General features: G+C 38.0%; 1 protein-coding gene across 13 annotated transcripts in view; it reads right to left on the minus strand.

Moving 5' to 3' along the window:
* Positions 1-22,115, minus strand: part of IBTK (inhibitor of Bruton tyrosine kinase) — a 61,667-nt gene that overhangs the window by 6,421 nt on the left and 33,131 nt on the right. For 8 of the 13 annotated variants that reach the window (XM_068937642.1, XM_068937641.1, XM_068937643.1 and 5 more), the window contains 8 exons: positions 21,744-21,871; positions 19,914-20,026; positions 19,144-19,292; positions 18,178-18,341; positions 16,241-16,333; positions 14,862-15,020; positions 8,177-8,323; positions 33-101 (listed from right to left, as the gene is read on the minus strand). In XM_068937642.1, coding sequence (XP_068793743.1) covers positions 33-101; positions 8,177-8,323; positions 14,862-15,020; positions 16,241-16,333; positions 18,178-18,341; positions 19,144-19,292; positions 19,914-20,026; positions 21,744-21,871 — 1,022 coding nt within the window. The remainder of the gene's footprint in view (positions 1-32; positions 102-8,176; positions 8,324-14,861; positions 15,021-16,240; positions 16,334-18,177; positions 18,342-19,143; positions 19,293-19,913; positions 20,027-21,743; positions 21,872-22,115) is intronic. The other 5 variants (XM_068937647.1, XM_068937645.1, XM_068937646.1 and 2 more) reach the window with 1 other exon arrangement.

Raw genomic sequence — 22,115 nt, forward strand, 5'->3', positions numbered from 1 at the left:
AGATCCAAAATCTAAGCCAGTGTCAAACTTACTTATGACTCTCCAGCTGTGGAGAATCCAGAACATAGTCTTCCAGGCCTGGGCTACTTCTGGTTGTGCATCTGGAAAAAAGGTAGGAAGGAAAGAACACGAACGTCACTGACAAAGTGTTCTGCTGGATAGTACCATGAATTACAATTTCACAGTACCCATTTACAAACGGGGGGGCGGAGTGTCTCCCAGAAGATAGGCATAGAATTTGATGCTGAATTTCTCTCCCTCCACAATATTGTGATTAGAGAGGAGAGACACTGGTGATGATTTTTGATGCTAGAATTTTCATTGATTTTCAGCTCGGGCATTGACTTCAACTTTTCCTAACATCTGAGCATTTGAACAACAGGGTTTTGTTTTCTTTTTAAGAGGTTTTTTTTTTTTTTTTTTTTTTTTTTTTTACACATGCAATAGTCACCTGAGTTATGCATTGACAGCATAATTATAAATCTGCTTTCAATTAATATGAAAAGAATGTGGCTTCAAGATAACACACTGCCTTGTATTCCAATTAAACGTTTCAGGTAAAAGAGCCATTCATTTGGTGCTGCAATAAGGGTACTAATAAATTATTTTCTCAAGTGTAAGTCAGCTCTTCACACTCATAAATTATAAACTTTTGGTACACATCCTGCAAGGACCTCCCACATTCATAAGAACAGCAAAAAATTCAAATTAATGCAACTGAAAAAAAAAAATCCTCATAAATACCAGTAAAGAGTTCTCAACAGCAAGACATTTTATTGTGTTGCAAAATGTTGACCTGTCTACAACAGGAAGACGCAATTAGTATATTTAAGGCATAAGTATATTTGCCAGGAAAAAATCCTTCACCACTAGGAAGACAGAGACCTATTCTTGTAATGTAATCTCTTACTTCGGCAACAAGCAATTTCTGGAGCCCTAAAGGAGTGTTAGGGCACATAATGAAATGTTAACAGAATTTTTTGAATTATTCTATGGCACAGTAAAAAACAAAACAAAACAAAACCCTCTAATGGTGTTAGTATTTCAATAAATACATCTCCATTTCTTTTGGTAATCCTCTAAGTGGCCACAAAGTGTTGGATAGGAGGAAAAAAAATCTACAGAAAGCTATCTAATAAGAGAATTCCAATAACTGCCAAGTTCTCTGCCTAGAAATTGTTCCTTCCCAAACACAACTCCAAGGACAAGAACCATCATTACTACTGCTAAGCGACAAGGGTAGGATTTCAAAAAATATGAAAAGGAGCATCCAACATCAAAAACAACATCCAAATGAACCATTCCCAATTTTTTGTAATAAAACATGATTTTGCCCACCCAACAGCCAACTACTCAAGGAACAGAAATAAAACAAATGTTAACTGCTTCAGGAAAAAAAAAATATGTATCTGCACCAGCAGATAATACTGGACATTAAAAGAGGCTCCCTAGGCTATCACTCCCTTGGTTCAAACCCAGTAGATCCACCTTCTGCAAGGTTATGTTGTTTCTATGTTTCCACTGAAAAAGCACAGCTCATGTGACTAAGTACAGTCCTTTGCCTGCATTTGCAGTAATGCTGACCATATCAAACACCAGCAGGACAGCCAGTGGCACAGTGCATGGAGTGGAAGCAAAAAAAGGTGTGGTACGCTCCAAACTGGAAATTTCTGGATAGCCACCGTTCTGTAGTTTTCAAAGAACGGACACATGAAGCAACAGCTCCATGCAGGGTTGGCCAAGTCTGCACTACCATACTCCAGACTGAGTGCCTATACAGCTCTAGTTCTGTTCTTCTGGCCTCATTAACATGCAATGCTTTTTCCATAGGTGTTTAAGGAAAGAATAGTTAAAAGGAAAAAAACCAAAAAAGTAGAAAATCAGTACCTTGAATTTATTTCTATTTTGCCTTTGGTAAAATATTCCATAAAACATCCAGTCAAGTGCCATGCAATTTTTATTTTAAAGAATAAGTTAACACATATAAAGTGAATATGAAATCAGCTAGGAAAGGGATGGCAATTTTTGTTTAAAAAAATGTTTAATTAAAAGAAAAATCATCTTAAAGTTAACGATGGTGGGCATAAGAAGCAGCAATAATCAAAACAAGCAGACACAAAATTAATAGGTGCTATTAATTTAGCAAACAATAATAAACAGTGTGACTGTAGAAGAAAGCAACAGGAAAGGAAATTCAGAAGTACAAAATATAAGGTTGTGTGAAGTAAAGCTATTAACAACCATAAGTTGACAGTTTCTCAGCTGGAAGAGAAAGGGGAGAAATCCAGGGTACACTGATCATGGCAACAAGTCAGAAGTATGTTGCTTGGAAAAAAATTCCACAAAACAAAGAACAAATTTGACTCAAAAATACATCAGGCAAGTTGCTTCTGTTTTAAACCAATACTTCTGCCAACGCATACCACACTGGACAAAACTTACTTGGAAGACCTTTCAATTTTGGTCTCCTAGGTTCAAGGAAGAATAATCTAAAGTGGCACAGATACAGCGAAAAGTAACTGGAATTGACTCTTCCGCTGCTCATCTTCTGAAAAAAGACAAAAATTTTGCCATAATCTTGCAAAGGAAGGAACAAGGGCAGATATCACTACACTCCACAGATACATCTTGATTGTGGTTGCAGAGCCACTAAAGAAATGGCATGCTTGTGTCAAAGGACAGTGCTGCCACAAGAATGTAATTTACCAAAATAAAACCGGAAGTTTCTAACTATCGTTGTGTATGGGGCTTTATGGCCTCATATGACATGATGAAAGTTTTAGGACTTGCTTCAAATGTGCTCAGGTAAAAAGATGGTGTCAGGACTCATTTCTGATCCTCAAGGACAGCCTTCTCAACGCACAAGAACAATCCACTTCAACGTGCCTGGAGTTGAGCACTCATGCGGAAGGACAGCACGGATGAACAGGTAACACCAGACTGAGCTCAAACACAAAAACAAAGCGCATAGGCAGTGGAAACAGGGATGGCTATGGAGAAGGAATATAAAAATACTGTCTAAGTGCACAGGGATAGAGTTATGAGAGCTAAAGCTCAGCTAGAGTCAAAACAAGAGAAGGATGTTCAGGGCAAGAACAAGAGCTTCTTTTATTAGCAACATCCCGAAAAAGTTAAGGAAAAAATGGACCCACTGCTCAGTGGGAGGTTCCCGATGACTAGAAAAAAATAAATGTTGTAACCATTTTCAAGAAGGCTGTGGGGAACTACAGTCTCACCTCACTCCCCAGGAAGGCTATGAAGCAAATTCTTCTGGAAGTCATTTCTGAGCGTATGAAGGACAAGATAACTGGGAACAGCCAGTACGGATTTATCACCCAGGTCAAATTGTGTCTGACCAACCCAATTGCTTTCTATGATTATATGTCTGGCTCTGCAGACATCTGGAGAGCAGTAGATGTCATTTTGCTTGACTTTAGCAAGGCCTTTGACATGGTCAAAGGGGGTGAGCAGGACCTTGACAGACTGGGGAAACAGGCAGAGAAGAACTCATGAAATTGAACAAAGACGTGCAGAGTGCTGTATCTGGAACAGAATAATCCCATCCACCAGGACAGACTGAGACCTGACTGGCTAGAAAGCAGCTCTGCAGAGAGGTACCAGGAGGTCCTGGTAGACAACTAGTCAAAGATGAGTCAGCAGTGTGCCCTCGCAGCAAAGGCGGTCAACTGCGCTGTACTAGCAAGAGTGTAGCTAGACAGTCAAGGGAAGTGATTCTTCCCCTCTATCCTGTATATAGACTCACAAGTGCAGAGTATTGTGCCGAGTCTGGGGCTCCTCAGTACACAAAGACCCTGTCATAGTGGAATGAGTCCAGAGGACGGCCAGCAAGATTAGGTGCTGGAGTGCATGACATGAAGAACAGCTGAAAGAACTGCTTGCTCAAACCTAAGAAAAGAAGGCAGAAGGGAGATCTTACTGCTGACTTCAACTAACAGGAGCATACAGAAAAGACGCAGCAAGAATCTTCTTAGATATGCAGTGACAGAATAAGAAGTAATGGATTTAAGTTAAAATAAAATGGGAAATTCCAGTTCAATATAAGGAAAAAAAATTGTCACCATGAGGATGAACAAACCATGGAACAGGTTCACAGAGAGGCTGGGGGATCTCCATCCTTGTAAACATTCAAAACTCAGCTGGGGAAGGCCCTGCACAACTGGTTCTAGTTGCACCTGCTTTGATCACCAAAAAGTCTCTTCCCACCTAAATTATTCCATGATTTCAACAGCAGGGGACTGTCAGGATGAAGCCTAGATAAATCAGTTTCCAGCTTCTATTGCAAGCACCAAAAAAAAAAAAAAGAGGAAAGAAGGAGAAAAGAGATCAAGGAACTTTTTATTGGGGCAGGGGAGATGGACAGGTGTTAAGAGTATGTTTGTAAAACTTACTAAATGCCCTTATTCTGGTGTTATCTCCCAAATTTGTCTCTTCTTCCACCTGCTCTAATAATGCTTACCTACATGCACATTTGACAGTAAGCCCCACCTGCCTGCCCCATTTGACAGCTACTGTGTCCTTCCCACTCACAATCCAAAGAACTCACAGAACAACCATATAAACTAATTCAAATAAATCTTTTCATACTTATCCCTGTTTCAGAACAGATAAAAGCTCTTTCCAAAGTAAGACTTCTTCACAAATAAAACAATTAACAGTTCCAGTGTCACAGCATACTCTAGTAATCAATTATAACATAAATTTAAGTGCCTGTGTCATCTCCCTCAATTTAAGCGTGGCTTTTAAATGTAGCAAGCAATTCAGATAATTTGAAGCTGTTTGTGCATATTTACATCTGTGTTTCTGGCTAGTAAGACATTCAGTCCAGATATTAAATCAACTGCAGATATTTCAGTATACTAGATTCATTGCTTAGCTAGCACCAAAATAATTAAGAGCAATGGAACAGAGGGAAAAGGGAAGCTAGGATATACAGAAAAATGGAAAAAGCCTCAAAAATACAGAACTCGAAAGCCTTGAAAATTAAAGACTGATACAGAGACACAAGTGGTTCTGCATGGAAACAAACTGGCTCAGTACTGAACCAGCCTGATTAACTCAGTTGGCTGAACTTGCCCCGACCCCTGCAGAGCCGCTGAGGTGTCTCAGCACTCAGCTCCCCAGTGTTCCTTGAGGATTTGCTCATTTGAAGCCAGTTCAGGTCTGGTGCCTCCCTGAACTAATGAATCCTCAGAAAGAAAACACAAAGCCTAGTCTCCTGCAGAACCTCTTGGAGTTTGCTGTACCGTTTGAGTCATGTACTACTTATTAGCTCAATACTAGCCATGCCAAAACTAGGCCATTCTCATGTGAAGCCACAAAGACATTTTTCCACTAAGACTCCTCCGTGCTCCCTGGAGTAACATAGTGAAGACAACCTAGGCTGCCACAACAAAGTTAAGCCATGCCAGGCCTACATTATTAGCTTGGACTATGAATTACACATGCACAGCTGCACAGCATTACTCCCAAGGCTGAGCAGTCCCTGGAAACAATGTAGTCACATCCACACAGCCCAGCTTTTGAGCTAATTTGCCTATGGACTGAACCCAGTTCACATCTTTGCATTCATGACATGGTTAATCTACAGAAAGTTTCAGGGGCGCAGACAACTAGAAGGTGACAATGTATGGAAGAGTGTTTATACAACCACACAAAAAAATCCCATCCAGAGACCACTGAAATAAAGAAGATAGCTTTATGAAAAGCATCGGTTTAATTACTGCACAATTTATACAAAGAAAGAAGAGAAAGTAGGAACAGCAGCTATGCAAATATCTTCAGTGTCCCATCAGTAAGTTCGACATCAAAAGATGAGGATCCTTTATGCTCTACATACATTCAATTTCCTTGTCATAAAAAGGAAGAGAAAAGGCTATAGATAATTAATCTTCACCAAAATAGACCTTGAATGCCACAGGCAGTATCAGCGCCTACTATGACAGGAACTGTACAGTCAAAGAATAAAATTACCTCAAAACTAGAAACTAAGCTCCTAACTTTCAAATGGATGAACTAGTCACCTAGGCTCCTAACAGCTAATAGATAGAAATAAGCACCTTCAGAGACAATTCATAACAACCTGAAAAAGCTTGGGAAATGCCCTCTTTTCTCACTGACTATAGTCAATCTAGTCATCTAGGCTGTCACCATCTTAACGTATCATTTTCAAACAGCTACCTTATTAGGCCTGGATTCAGCTCAAAGAATCAACTTCTAGAGATTTCCAGCTAGCCAGACTGCGTGTACTAGACAGAGCAAAGCAAAAGGAAATAAAACAACTTCACCGAGCAGGCCTAACCAAGCTAGGAATAGCATCCAATACAAGTTCCTTTATCACCGGGCCATAACTGTCTCTCATATGAAAAGCTTTATTATTCTGCTAGCAATGAAATTAATGATACCCAGTTTTTTGTGCTTCATGGCCCTGCCTTTCCACTCACCACAACAAGCCGAGCTTTCTCTCCCTCTCTCTGTTCCTGATGAATGTCCCTCCCTCACACACGCTCTCCAAGTCCCTCTTCTCCCTCTCCCCTGCTTCCACCCCCTACAAAAAGCACCCATCTTCTCTCCCCTCACTTTGTTCTTTATCTACTAACAGGACATAACACAGTTTGGTTCTAGGGAAACACTGGCCAGTTTCTACATAAGATGAGCAACGAAGAGGAAGGTCCAGCAGAACTATCTTTTCTTTATATTTTTGGAGGGGGAGGGAATAGGGGTTCTCATGAAAAACTACAAGGCAATTGCTGTCATGGCTGTCTGTGCACCAGCAGGCTCTGCAAACTCTGCCCACCCTCCCCAGGAACTGGCAGCCTGTGTTCAAGCACAGCTCTGCCACACTGCAGCTATGTAACCTTGGGTCAGGCTGCTGTGAAGAGTTAAGCTGTGAGAAAGAGCTGCGGGAAGGCTTGTGGGGGCTCCTCCCCACTTTGTTCAGAAGCTGCATTTAAGCTCAGGCCCAGCCTTGCTAATCCTGACCCTGTCTTTTGATTTCTGCATTTAACCTGGGCTGGCCCTGCCTCATCATCATGGACTTGTCTGGCGATCCTTGACTGTGATTCACCTTGGTTGCCGTCACCGAGCCTGCCCTGCTCGCCTTGCTCGGCACTGTAAGACCATGCACTTGTCAGTGAGGCCGCTGCCCTGCCTGTCCTGCTGTCCCCCTCTGCTCTTAGCACCCCTGCCATCGCAGGGCAGTTGGCCTGCGCTGCTTCCAGACAGCAGGCAGGGAAGTCTGCAAGGTCTTAAGGCCCTCTGTCTCTTAAATATGTTTGAAATGGATAGTGCTCAACATTCCTGATGACAGAGAAAGAGGTGCAGGGAGGTGGACAACTCAGTCACACAAAATTTGACATATAAGGCTGAGGGTTCTCTCCTGAAAAATTAAATAATTATTTTATCCCAAAACGGAGATTTTATTGGAGGTAGAAAGAAGGTGCCAGGCTAAAACAATTTAACTGAAGAGCAATATATGTCTAGTTATTAGACAATGATCATTTATATGCACCTCAGAACATGCTACTTTTTGTCCTTAGAATTACCAGCATTTCCCTAGTAATTACAATATGCCAATTTTTAAGTAATGCATCAATGTTTCCGTAAGCCCTCTTAATTGTTTAGGTACAATTTTTAATGGCTCAATCAGCTCATAAGAAAACTCAGATCAGAAAATGCCAGAACTGTGTTTGAATAAACTGATTTTACGCTTCCAGTGGTCACACAGGAATACTCCTAAGCAAACTCAGATTCACATATGCCATATCTAAATGCTACAGAATATGTAATTTCTGCACAGGTTAGACTTTAGGTATAATGATCTTTAGATATACATATATGTGTATATACGTACGTGCACACACACACACACACACACACACACACACAGATGCAAACACTTCAAACTACAAACAAAATACCTTTGGGAGCATTACACTTCAGTCTTCATTTTTAATAGTATCCTATTCATGGCAGTATTTATTTATAAATCCTGTTAACAGAGGCACTAAAATAATACTTGCAGGATTTAAAAAAAAAAAAAAAAAAAACATTCTTTCACCTTTTATTCAGCAGAATTTTTTAAGTTATTGTCGTTCTTGTAGAACTGTCAATCACTAAAGAAAAAAATGTTATACACAATTAGGAATAGTTCTCTTACTTTACGGGGTTTTGGATTGGTGAATCCTCAGCTCCTTTATATCCAGCTCTTTTGATGCCAGTAGTCGGTGAATTACTTGCACATTTTTCTTCTTCTGTTACAAGATCGCGGAATGACTTTGGCAAGGAAGAATGTAATGAAGATGCCCTTATAAAAAACAAACACAAAATAGAAGGCCACTCATTTTATACTTGCATTTTTTTAAAAATTCCATTCCATTCCACAGTTCAGACAGTGGCAAGAATCTTTTTAGTCAGAAAATACAGCATTACTTAGCTTTTGTATCTCACCCGCTAGTCTCCATCTGCTAAAAGAATTCACTGTGTCAAACGGGTAAATATCAGATAATTTCAGCTCCCTGAGGTTATGTATGCATATTTGACTATGTTAGAATTAACAGATACAGCTGTTAAATAGAGCCTAAATTCCAAAAGCTGAAGAAATGATGGCAGCCTAAGACGCAGAGGATGAAAGACTCTTGAAGACAGACTTCATTTTGTACTTTTTAATAGCAAGCAGGGCAACTCCTAGACACCCCAAGTTTCAACACTGTCCCTACTTTATTCATAGGTTGTACTGCCGCAAATATTCTCTGTAAAATTAGTATCTACGAGAATAAAAAATCAGTACTATGGACATGTCATTATGAGGAAAAAAAGGCTTCCTTCCTCCTCCCCTCTAGCCCATCCTTTTATAAAAGCATTTTATTTTCAAAGACACCCTATCTCAGACAAGCTGCACCTTTCCTGAAAGCATTAATCCTTGAAAAGTGTCTAGATAAATTGTGCAATGCTCTTAATACTTTTGCAGAAAATGTTACGGCATGCCATATGAAAGTCAAGTATACCTGAGCCTCTTTTCTGAAGATACTGAGTTCCTCGAACCTGCTGGAAGTTCTATAAATCCCTTACTCCACAGTGACATCTGTAAAACTGTCTAATGGCTGTTTCTTTTGTTTTACTTGCCTAAGATAATGTATATTGCTACTGAACTGGAGCCTGCACATTATCTTTCAAAAACAAAACAGCTCCAAGTATGAAAATATAGAAATTCAGAACAACAGCTGTCCTCAATACATTTTGATCCAAAAGCTTTTTTGCTTACAGAAATCAAGACAATTACCATCAGTTTCTCCACTCCCCCAATCAAGATATTGGACTTAGTTCTTCATATATTTGCATGTATTTAACTTTACTAACCACAGCAGTTCCACTCATTTGAAAGAGCTATTCACAAAACAAACACACAAAATATGTATAAGAAGAATAGATCTGCTCATTATCTACACAATCAAGTAAGAGATCAAGTGTAAACACTACTGATGTAAATCAAGCTGCCTATACAATGCTTATCGCCTATGCAACTACCATAAGGAAGGGAGCATCCAAAACAAGACTTTCAAACTACATTTATCTGCTATACAAACTAGGAAGCAAACATCACGAAATTTCAATTTTTGCTGGGCAGGAGGGCTCTAAAATGCTGCAACAAAAGCATCCAAATATTGTACATGATGCCTGAACCTCATGCCACACTACCTAGCCTTAAGTTGCTCATATAATGCATAAGCGGTTCAAAAGGAATAGAAAATAGAATGGGAATCCTCCAGATGCAGAGGCTTGGGAGTCATTCTGCACATCCCCTACTCCCACTACCATCTGACATACAAGAGTTTGGGCAAGTTTTTGACCAGAACCCAAACTTTTACTTCCCCCTGCTGCCATACAGTTCTCTCGGAACCTGCTGTCAGAGAAGCCTCTTCTGCTAAGTAGTCTACCCATCGTCATGAAACTCGTGTACTGCAATCACATCCTGCTGCAACATAGCACAAAAGAAGAAAATTAAAAAAAACCCACTCTGTCGAAAAACCTTTGTCATTCTCAATTTGTGAGCCTATCCAACACAGTAGTGATAGCTTAAAATGTTTCTCATTGATATGATTTTTCCACTCAAAGTTTAAGCTCATCTTGCCTCGCTTCATGTAGCATCATTTCTACCTAAATGCTGATTAGCCGAAGACCTAGGCATTCAGATACACAAGTATCATATATATTGTTAATTCTCAAGAAAAAAAACTTTAAACTGCTTTATTTTTCTGTTCTTAAAAGGCTCTAGGCTCTTTTGAATAACAAGAAGGCTCAAAACAGGTTTGGAAAACTAATACGGTTAGTATCTGTCTACTTTCTTGCATGAGATACCCTTCAAAGCACTCCCAGGGTGAACTTTTTTTTCCGTCTTCCACCATTCTTAAAAGGATGTAGTGTAGCTTCGGTCTCCCCGTCCCAAACTATGAAATTCGAGGTTTCTTTTGGCAGAAAAGATAGGGCATGTAGTGTGATACATTTTGTCTTTTAGTCAACCAAAAAAGAGTCTGAAGGTCCCACACCCTTCTGGCAAGTGTTCTTGCTGCATATCCAAGATGACTATCTTATTTCACTGGAACACAAGTTATATGGTTTTCAGTATACTGCAGGCATGGAAAGCTCAATCGGGTGCCAGAAAGCGCTCTAATAGTCCATTTTGAATTTACACAATAGAACTTTGCAAATAAGATATTAATGCAGATGAGTACTTAACACTTACCATTTTACTTTATATACAAAAAATAGTTTTAACAACTAGCAGAGGCAATCAAACAATCTATGGCTTGCCTAAAACAGCTTAAGGTTCATTTAACAAATGCTCTTTTCCAACAGTTGGGTATAATTTGAAATATTCATATGCTTCTCACTGATTCTTCGCTTGAACTCTTGGGTTATCACCATTTTCCAAATTATCAGCCAGAAGAATGCTGCAGAGGAACATTTAGAATCATGTGTGACCACATGAACATTAAACTGGATTCTATCCTCGAAAAGAATACACTGGCCTTTCACTTAAGATTGTTTACATGGCGCAGTACAGCTCTGCTACTTTCAAAAACCGTTTAATCAGAAGCTTAAGAATAAAATATATTTTCTAGAGTTATCCAAGCATATTTAAAATAGGTCCACACTTGCTTTTAAAGTGTAAGCAACAGTTTGTAGGCAATTAGTTTAAAACTGAACTACACCCAACTAGCAGAGGAAGTAGGTGAATAGTATGACAAGTCAACCTATTCAGATATCAAACTAAGAAAGTTATGCTGTCTGTGTATTTTTGAATGCCCTTTAGCAGAACTTCTTTTATATTTCCTGTATCCAGAAGTACATTACCTAACTCAAAGGATCTAAGTTCATGTGCTTAAGTCAATTTAGGACAGATACTTGTCCTAAAAAGCCATTTTTCCTAAATTGAGAAATAGGCCTTCAGGAACCAAAACCAAGCCTGCCTATGTCTGAATAAGTAGATCAGCTACATAATGTCCTCCAAAGCCTAATTCAGGCTTTGTTGTATTTAAAAGTTGTATATGCAGGGGATAAGAGAAAGACCAGCTTGGAGAAAGACACCCATAGGCACCTCCTCCTGTGGAGGAGTCCTCTCATAGTCTTCCCTTGACACCTGAGGTCTGACAGAGACCAATATATAAACTGTAGCTTTAAGATGGTTAGTATAACAAAAAAGAAAACTAACCGATTACATTTAAGACAACTGGTTGAAACTACCCATGTAATGCCTAGATCAGCAGTCACCAACCTCGGCACCAGTCATGGCAGGCTGGGTTTGGGAAAGGTCTTCTGAACACTCTAGAGAAGTGCTATCAGTGACCATGGATGAGAGTGGAGAGGCAGAGAAACGACACACGTGGGCCCTGGTCCAGCTCAGTAAAAACATACCTGAGCAGTTACAGCTGCCCTCCTGCAGGAGCACAGACACTCTTCTAAAGGTACCAGTTGGGTGGTGAGTAGGATAATACTTCTCTGCTGTCGCCACAGAATCTCCAATGTGCAGAAAAGTGGTGGTTTTATAACAACATGTTAATTAGTGTGTGAATGAGCCCATGTGACTGTGCTGGTAAGACCATATATTGTCATTGCAGGTGCTGGTTACATGCTGTTTATGCGTAACTGTAACATTAGTAATAAGATTAAAAATAGTAGCTGGAATATTGTTTTATACAATAAGAGAGAGTATAACTTAATACTCCTTATGTTCGTGACCATCTGATTCAACTGCCTGTCTCTGCACGCATTTTTAAACCTACAGTTGCCCTGCAACGCCTCCAGTAACTAAGCCAAATAATCAATTTGCTTCTTGACCTGCAATATCAAGTGAATCCCATGTAAAGCAAACGTGTGCTCTTTGGAGCCTTCCAGGTGATCAATGTTAACGAAATTCATCCACCCATTAAAATTCAGTAAGACAAATCCTACAATGTGAGAAACAAGGTTTCTCCTACTGTATATTCACCAGTTACAGTTCAGCAGTCAGAATGAGTTACTTTGTAGTTAAGGTTTCAGACTCTACCTGTCTCTTCTTCAAGAAAAAAAAAAAGAAAGAAAGAAAGAAAAAAGTCCACTTTTAAGGATAACTTGGGGGGGGGCAGGGAAGGCAAGACGAGGCAGGAGAGAGTAAATAAGGCCTCAAGTTTTGGTGTTAAGTGTACATGGATGAAAGAGAATTGAGAAAAGAGATATTAAGGACTGCTTGCATAGACAAAAAAAAAGAATTCAGCCTTTTCTTAGACTAACTTGAAATGTGTTGGATGTACTTTTTAAATTAGGTTATGTTAGTCAGTTAATTTCTGTAAATAATTGCTGTAGTAGCATAGGTCTATAGCTTGCAATTTGGACACTGGAAACATATAACTAATTCTTTTAGTTATAATCAACCCATGATATACAAAAGTCCAGAGAGCAGCTTTCTTGGCCCTGCTCTCATTGATCCTTGGAGGAGTCCTCGCCGTCACTTTCAGAATCATTACTCGAAAGCTACTTCACGCCACACTACCTTGAACTCACCACACATTCACCCACTGAAGTATTTATCGTTCCAGAGCAGATTTGCATGATCTTTGAGAGGCCCTGAATGTACAGTATAATGTCACTAGAAAAGACACTTGTTCTGGTGTCATAACTTGAAGTAAAATATTGTGTTTCGAAAATGAGTACTTTAGAATCAATTATCTGGTTTATAATGCATAGTTTTGGAATGATTACAACGCTCACACTATCCTGTAAACTTCTAATAAATATTTTGAACATCAGCTCTATTTTACCACTGTTTATGTTCTAGGATATAACTGTTATTACTAAGGTCTTAAACCTGAATAAGATAATAGCATACCAACAGCTCTGTGTGGAATCTCTAATAAATCTAAGAGCGCTCCAACTCAAGATGCTGATCCTATTGGTATCCACAACAAGGAAAGACGAGATGACAACAGAAGTGTAAAACGAAGCAGGTGGTTCTAGATGTTACTCTAAACCTTTGATGCTAAATGCCTCTCACGAAGCAACCACTGCAAGGAAGCAGTCTACCTTTTCTTAGCTAGCTGTTTACTCCCTTGACCCCATACACTCATTAAATTCCTACCAGGAATTCCTACTGTTATTATTTCAGAAAGTAGCAACCAATAAATACAGAGAAATAAAGGAAAGAGAGACAAAAGAAACAAGAGGGAGATAGCTCAAATCTTGGAATATATATTAAATATACCTATCCTTTGAAAACAGAGACTCCTATTTTATTTAGAAGTCTATCCAATACATAAGGATACACAATACATAATAGCATTTAAAGCAACTAAGCTATCTAGAAAAGATTTCATTTAAAAATGGGGCTACTGTAGCAGATAAGTAGCAAGCTTTGTTTCCCTGAGGCACAAACAGGTAAGCTCTAGAGAGAGCAAAACAACCCCAAGATTTTCCTAGAGTACCAACACACAAACAAGCTGTGATAGAAAGCTCGACCTTCTTGAATGAGGAAAGGTGAAGAACTGCTCTGTGTTTACCTCCAGTTAAGCTCAAGCATGTAGATATTTATTTTGTGGTAATTAAACACACTAATTCACATAGCTTTACTTGTGGCAACTTGTCTTATTCCTCTATGCTTTCATCCAATACCAAGTGTATTTGTGAAACAAAGCATAAATCAATATAGCATCTCATTACATTCATTGTTGTAAAACTAGTTCTTTGAGCATATGATAAATTCATTATTCTATCAGATGCAGTGATACTAACTTTGACATTTAAATTGAGCATAATCAGCAGTAAAAGCCATTTTAAACACATCACATACACACTCACCATCAGAATTCTTAGCATGAGCATTCATCACTCCCTCCAGCTAGCATTCCCTTTGTGTTCAAGCTTTGTTATCTATATTTGCTTTACTCCAAAGTCATTTTGGCCCTTCTCCCCCAGCTGTTCTCACAACAGAGGAAAACAGCATTCATAACATTTTATAATAAGTTCTGAAACTTTGTCAGGAACAGGTTATGTTCTACCATCTTCCTTTTTCTATACTTCACTTTGATACTCTCCACAAATACCACATCACACACAGTCAAGGGCCACACAAGGATGATCTTCTGACTCACTATAGCAAAATACTTAAAAAGTGTTAAACTACAACCACTACATTTCCTTTCTTCTTTGAAGATTTAGTTTACTATCAAATAGAGATATAAATAGATCAACATTAGTCTTTTGTAGTGAAGATTATAACCTAGGTTATTTTTATTTAAGAAACAGCTTTTGAGAAACTACTCAATGTGAAAACCCTTCAAAACAACAAAAGTGATATTTCAATCATAACATACCATGCATTCCCTAGTTTTGCAACTTTTGTAGGTGTAGGTGGTGTGGTCATTATTGGAGCAGTCTCCACGCTGCTAGTTACTGATCCGTTATCTTTGGCTGCCAGGGCAATCATTTTCCTTTGCTTCTGAGAAAGCCTGATTCCATGAGAAGCCATTCTGCTGTGAATTGGCATGGCAAACACAGAAGATGTAAGATGACCAGTGCCCTTTAAAACTACTCTCCTCTAATTTTGAAAATTAAACTGAGAAATATTTATTCCCTAGATCAAGCTATTTTTTGTTCAGAGTACCAAAAGTGTAATATGGGTGGGTTTTGTTTTTGTTTTTTTTTTTTTTTGGGGGGGGGGGGAAGGGAATAAAAGGAGGACTAATGAATATCAAGAGTTATGGAAAGAACAGCACCATATAGCTATTCATCACAGATTCCTATGAACGAAAGCATGCAGAGTAGGAATCAAATCTCCAATAGAGATAAGAGTACCACCAGGTAACGATTATTTTCTGATTTTGTGACTTCTTTAGAGACTGCCAGAAAGCTAGCTCCCTTAAATCAAAACTACTTGTGCATAGGAAAAATATGCAATACAATATAGCCTTTTTTTAAATCTGTAGTAATTTTGATTTCTAATTTATTTGGATTCTTCAGTCTCAGCAGTTTGGTTCACAGCTTCTGAACCTATTCAAACAGTAACCCTTTACTTACCATTAAAAAAAAAAAACTAAAAAAAAAATCCCACAATTTCCTTCAATTTACTATAAAGCACTTATTATTGACAATAAGCATACATAATGTGTCTGTTGTGAAACACAGTATTTGAGCTCAAAGGGTTAGCTTATTGGAGGGCTCCAGGATTATTTTCCTAGCTCTCCTTTTTAACAGTGTTACACTATAAAGGTCACATGAGCCACCTCTCCAGTTCTCTTCCATGCTCTCCATTTAAGAAACACTAGGTTTAATCCACTGCCTCCTGAAAAGGTATGCTTCTCTCACTGTATTTGAGGTGCCTCTCAGAGCAAGACGCACCCTTCCTTCTAACTGAGGAAGGATTAGCAAACGTGTCAACATCTGGATGGCGGTGGTGGTCAGAGGATGTGAGCAAGAGAAACCCTTCAGAATCAAGTTACAGTACTGGTCCACAAGTAGTTTCCCAAGTGCTTTGTACAAGGGTTAAATCTTTTTGGCTGGCGACAGTAAAACAGGGATAAATTTTGAATGCTCACAGAAAAATATCATAACGGAGTAAACAAAGCTGTTCAAAAACAAAAAGGACAACTTTTCTCCTGCTTGTTTTAAACACTGAATTGTCTGAACCACCAAGCAAATTCATAATAGCCTCGTCTATCACATTCTTCTTTTATAGATGTTGGTTTTTACCAACCCTGAATTTGTCTTTGGCATAGTTCCACATTTCTGCATATTTTCTTCAATTTCCATGATGGTTCTTAAATCCATAGCAGGAGGGCTGGCGGGGCTAAATGAAAAATAAAGAGATACCTTACAAGGCATTCATTTTTACGTACATTCCACAGTTCCAAACTTCACTGAAATCCTCTAAATCATACATAAGATTGGTAACCGGATGTATAATTTATGTCTATTTCCTCAATTATGGCAAACCTCAAATAGAATGTTTCTGACAAAACTTTTGTAAATATATACATATTTAAGAACACACTACAAAAATACTTTCGAGACTCATTACGTTATGAAATGAAAACATGTGAACTGTGATTACTTTTAAAAAGTTAGATACCCAAATTGAGGATACTTTCGTAGTCAACTGCTCGTGTTAAGTACTAGAGGCATTGGTCACAGCTGTTTCACAGAGGCTGAATTAGATCTTTCTTTGAAGAACAGGATTAATATTGTTGCACATGGCAAGAACATCACTCTTTGCAATATTAAAGCTCTGCATAAACACTAGTAATATTCTCACAGTTTGAGAAATAGTTCCTTATTTGTAAATAACCTAGTTTTAAACTTTAACAGAAATATAAATGAATTAAATCCAGACATTTCAAAACTTTTGAAGATGTTTGTAAATTAAGCTGTGTTACAACTAGACTCAAACGCAAAGAGACTTTGAAACCAGCCATAAGTAGCACTGTCAGTCTGTTCATTTGCCTGTCTCGCTCTCCCTCCATAAAACCAGTTGTCACAGGCTAACTAGTAAATTAACCAGTGGGAGGTCACACCAAACAGTTATCACTGCTCCTCAACAGTACCTCAGCCAAATACACTGAGGTATTAATCCTTAAAATACTCTACGCAACACTGCTGCCAGCTTTTCCTTGACATCACGTTAGCAGTACTAGAGAAAATAAGAGTATGGGTGGAACCTGTAAAAGCACAGAAACACTGCACCAAAGTTCTAGTTTTATTAGTTCCCGTCCCATGTAATCCTCTAAAAACGTCTGAAAGAACTGTAAGATAGCAGATGAAGATGGAGCTTCTTCCAACCACTATAAAGACTAGAATTGGTTGGGGTGACGCATTACCTTCTTCACACACTCTTATGTTTGCACAACTACGCAAAGCGACAACGCACAGCCTGAATGGACCCTGCTTGCCAAATTAAATAGTTCAAAGTTAGTTAAGACTTAATTTTTACAGCTGTATAACGTGTCCTGACAAAGCCCATTAGCCATGAACCAACAGATGCTAGGAAACCTCTGGAAGATCACTGCTATACAATTCCCTAATCCTTAAATTCTCCTCTCTGGACCCTTTATGGGCAACTGTCAGAGACAGAACAGTAGGCAAGACAGACTTTCAGTCTAAATATATTATGTTTTTCTTATGTATGCAGATACTCCTAAAAATAAGAATCAATAATCCATTATTTTATCAGTTAAAGTTGAGGTGTTGATTTTTCACAGACCATTTAAGTCAAAAGATAGCTTTAAAACATCAAAATACAATGGCACTTCTAATGGCTCCAGCAACACTAGGCTGTAAAACACAGTATTTTGGTTTGATTCTACAGAAAGCTGCCCAATATTTCACATAGAGTTAACCAAACAGACTTCTAAAAAACAAAACAAACAAAACACTCAAAACTTCTAGACTTTTTTTTTTTTTTTTACCATATCTATCAATTTCTTTTCCAAACAAAAGTTTAAGGAAATCTAGTTTTCTTAGACTGCTGCTAGTCTGCTGAAATTATTTCGTTTGTATGTCAAGTTTGTAGTACCTGATGTACAATCAGGTTGAAGAGCAACTAACTTTTTACACCGAATAGACTATTACTAGCATTCACTACCAAATAAAGAACACTGATTGCAATTTAGATAAGTACCACAGTTTTTACTCCACCTGAAAGTAGTAGCAACCCAATTAGGAGAGCTTGCAGAGTTGTTTTTGGTACTGGGAATGGACTGTGGAACAGACTGTGTCAATGCTGATGATCCCTCGCATGACTTCACCTCTTTGTTAGGTTTAGAGGCTTTCACACCCTGACTACATGGTTTGTCCTTCATCTAAAAAAAAAAAAAAAAAAAGAAAAAAAAGAAAAAGACAGAAAGACAGAAACACGTTGCATAAATATTCTTACACTTTTTCATTTAGAAAAAAGGATAACGTCACAAGCAAATTGAATGACATGTATCCTTTAAAATATTTCACGTTTACATCAGAAATAGGAAATATCTTACTTAATCCCCTCATGCTAAGTCTGCATTATTTACACTTTTTTTTTTTGCTTCATGCTTCACCCTGAATTACCTCAGTGAAAATATGTTTCTTGATAACTGGAAACTGACTCCAAGATGTGCACTTCCAAAGCTGTAACAGTCATGCATACAGAATTCTCCATACTTTCAAGCCTATTGCTCTTTACCAGTTACGCTTCAGTTATCCTAGACAGTACTTCTGTCCAGCTACACAGGCCCAAGAACATCAGGGTTTTTCTGCATTTTTGGGTTTTTTTTTTTTTTGAAGTTCAGATCTGCTTTACATTTTAAATAAAGAAATGGGTAAAAACTTGACAAAGTTGATCTTTTTGGTTGAAATTTTATAAACAGTACAGCATATACAAATTATTATTATACCACATGAATAAACCACCCTCAGATGACTTAAAATAAATAAAAATAAATATTTCCTATTATCAGACAAGCAGTAAGTGCTTTAAATAAATTCTCTATTCCCTTTTAAGGGCAACTGCCTCTTGAAAAAACAATATAAAATGTAAACCTTACTGTCGATGGATTAGTTAAACACACACAACATCAACTAGCGAAGATGGAAGAACGTGAATTGATAGGAACAAAGAAAGCTGACCTCAGTCCTCTCTGGATGAAACGCTTTTGTGAAGTCAGGGGACTGCAAGTCTCTTGGGCTACTCAATCCTACATAACTGCCTTCAGAGTCAGAGGTTAAGAGTTCTGGAAGCGATTCCACAGAGTTAGTTTTATCCAGTTTTACTGAGCCTAAGAAATAAGAATAGAGAGTAGGACAGTTATACCATGAAAGCAGGACTAAACAATGCTAAGAAAAAAAAAATCCATGTTCTGAATATAGAATAACCAAAAATTTAATTAGCCTAGTATACTAGATTGTAACAATTGTAAGCACCCCATAAGATTTTAAATATTTTTGCAGAGTAAGATTACTCCTAGCTTCTTCTCCCTGCCTCACAAAATACAGTTTTAGGAAAAAAACAGAAACTGTTCTGCTGAAAATAAATGCTTCTACTGTATGTTGAATAAAAAGTGACTAATTTAATTATTTCTGGTATTCTACAAAAAAAAAAAAGCATGCTAATAGAAATGTTCCACCTATTAAAAAGTCACAAGGGGAAAGCATCCATTAACTTTGTTTGATACAAAACATGTTTTTATAGATATAACTTTGGACACAAGATGACAAACTTCCTCTCAAATAGAACTTAACTTGACAGAGTTTGCTATCCAAATTCAATTGCGGTTGTTCACCAGAAAAAAAAAAAATCTTTGCAAGATTTGCTTAATAAAGTAGAGAAATCACATTGTTTTATATATTAAACTTGATGTTCTGTCGTTATACCTGAATGGAACCTCTGCCACACTGACCTGTAGATGCCGGACTCCGAATTATATCTGATAGATTATACCCTCCAGAGCTGTCAGATCGTTTTCGTGGCTTCTTTTTTGCCTTGGTTTTTGCTCTTTTGAAAAGGGCTTCCCTATTAAAAAATGGTAGATTAAAACATTCAGGAAATAAAGTCTCAGAACTGTTAGCATCAGCCTCAAGCTTTTCAGGCACCAATCTGCAGTTAGACTTTAAACAGTAATAGCTGCTCCCAGTAGCTGTTTCCTCCTGCTCTGGTACTACCCCAGCCTACCCATTGGCACAGCTCTGTAGTAAATGGCTTGAAAAATAACCTAGAAGGAAAAGAAAAATTATTTTCTAGCTAGATCTCGTCCACTGCACAAACACTTCTGCTGAGAAAGTGGACGATACAGCAACTGCACAGGCTGGCACTGCCACCTAGGTCAGATTAAATCAGTTACACGTCAGAGCAACTGATAGAAAGCAAAACAGCTGTTGTTCTTCAACACAAACATTGACACTAATACTGCAACAGAGCGGGTATACGATCACGTTACCAAAACGTCACTTTCATTTGATTTCACTATTCCTAATATGAATAGGACAAAAGGGGTCTTTAATTTTGGCAAAACCACTAGAGCTTCAGAAGAGTTATATAACTTACAAGTACTACAGCATCCCTATTTCAAAAAGCACTCTAAGTTTGTGGAGCACCTATATACAAACTTATTCATTCCTGCACCAATACCGTACCTTAAACCGTTTTTTTAAAATCTTTATACTCTCCTATCCACGGAGTAGGTTAGGCCGCTAAAAGATCCTCGTGTAGCGTTTAAGACTGAACGGCTTGAAGTCCAATGCAAAATAGCCTCTCAGTTCCTTTGATATACTAGCCCTTCTCTGAACTGGTTCAGTCAGCATAAACTTTTCTCGACACAAGTGGTCAGAACAGTACACAATATTCTAGAGGAGGTTTCATCTGTACAGTGACATTATATTTGGCCATCTCTGCTAGGAACACGCTGCCAAGTCATCCTATCACATTCATTTTTCATAGTTGTGATGATGTCACTGTCAAGTTCTCCAGTGAAAAAGTTATACCAAAAAAAAAAAAAAGGCATTTTTATCATTTGTTTGTTACAGAACTGTTAGAAAAAAGAGGTATATCAACTTAGCCTACCAAGACTTTGCAGATTCTGTTTCTGTCACCTCTGTGTCTATATTTTGACAGGCAGAACAACAGAAGTCTATGAATCAACCAAGGTCAAATTACTCAATCTACAGTTGGTTTGATCGCATTTACTAATGTTTCTTACGTACAGGTAGTTTGCTTCATTACTCTCCAGCCAGCCAGCATCCACATTAAACTGACAAATTGACAACTCCTGCTTTAAAACTTGCTATTTCACATGACAATTCTGTTAGATTCTGAAATGTAAGATTAAATCTGTTTGGAAAATGGTAATACAGTATATTAAACTCTCCGCTTTCTTTTCTCTTGTTTTTTTCCCCAATTAAGTTAAGTTTCATGAACTCTGCAGTTGATCTTTACCTATGCAGGTGCTCTCACATGCACAAGGCCCAAAAACTACTGTGAATATCTGTTTTGTTACCTTTGCTCACATCTTTCTTATAAATTTAAAGGGTCCCATTGCAGTTCCACAACATTCTGCAATATTTAAAGGGACAGAGAACAGTCTGAAACCTCCATTCCTTCTATATCTTAACATTTCAGTTTTGAACCCAAGGCAGTCAGGCATCACCCAAAGTAGAAAAACACCATATATGGATCACCTGGTTAAAGGAAAAAAAACAAGTACTCTAACAAGGGGCTAAAAGATAAAACTTACTGAGAATTCTGTTCTGTACTCATTTCTTCCTTTAAAAAGACAAAGTTTTCTCCATCTTCAGGGTCCAAAGAACTTATGTCAGGTCCATCTGGATATGGAGTAATTACTCTCCTGACCATAGCTGGAATCTGTAGTTTTAAAAGCTGTTACTTTATTTCTCTTAAATTGTATGTTACTAAATATAGGATCTCTTGTAGAATAACCAAAAATGACAGTCACTTATAACAATTTCTACAAATCAAGTAATAATAATTTTTAAAAGTTTCTAAATCTAAGCTATAACTTTAGAGTAGAACAAAAATAAAACTTCTATTTAAATGACAGATTCAGAAAGCATACAAGTTTTAATTGCCCATGACTCCTGACAAAACA

The sequence above is a fragment of the Struthio camelus genome, chromosome 3, assembly GCF_040807025.1.
Source record: "Struthio camelus isolate bStrCam1 chromosome 3, bStrCam1.hap1, whole genome shotgun sequence".
Taxonomy (NCBI): Eukaryota; Metazoa; Chordata; class Aves; order Struthioniformes; family Struthionidae; genus Struthio; species Struthio camelus.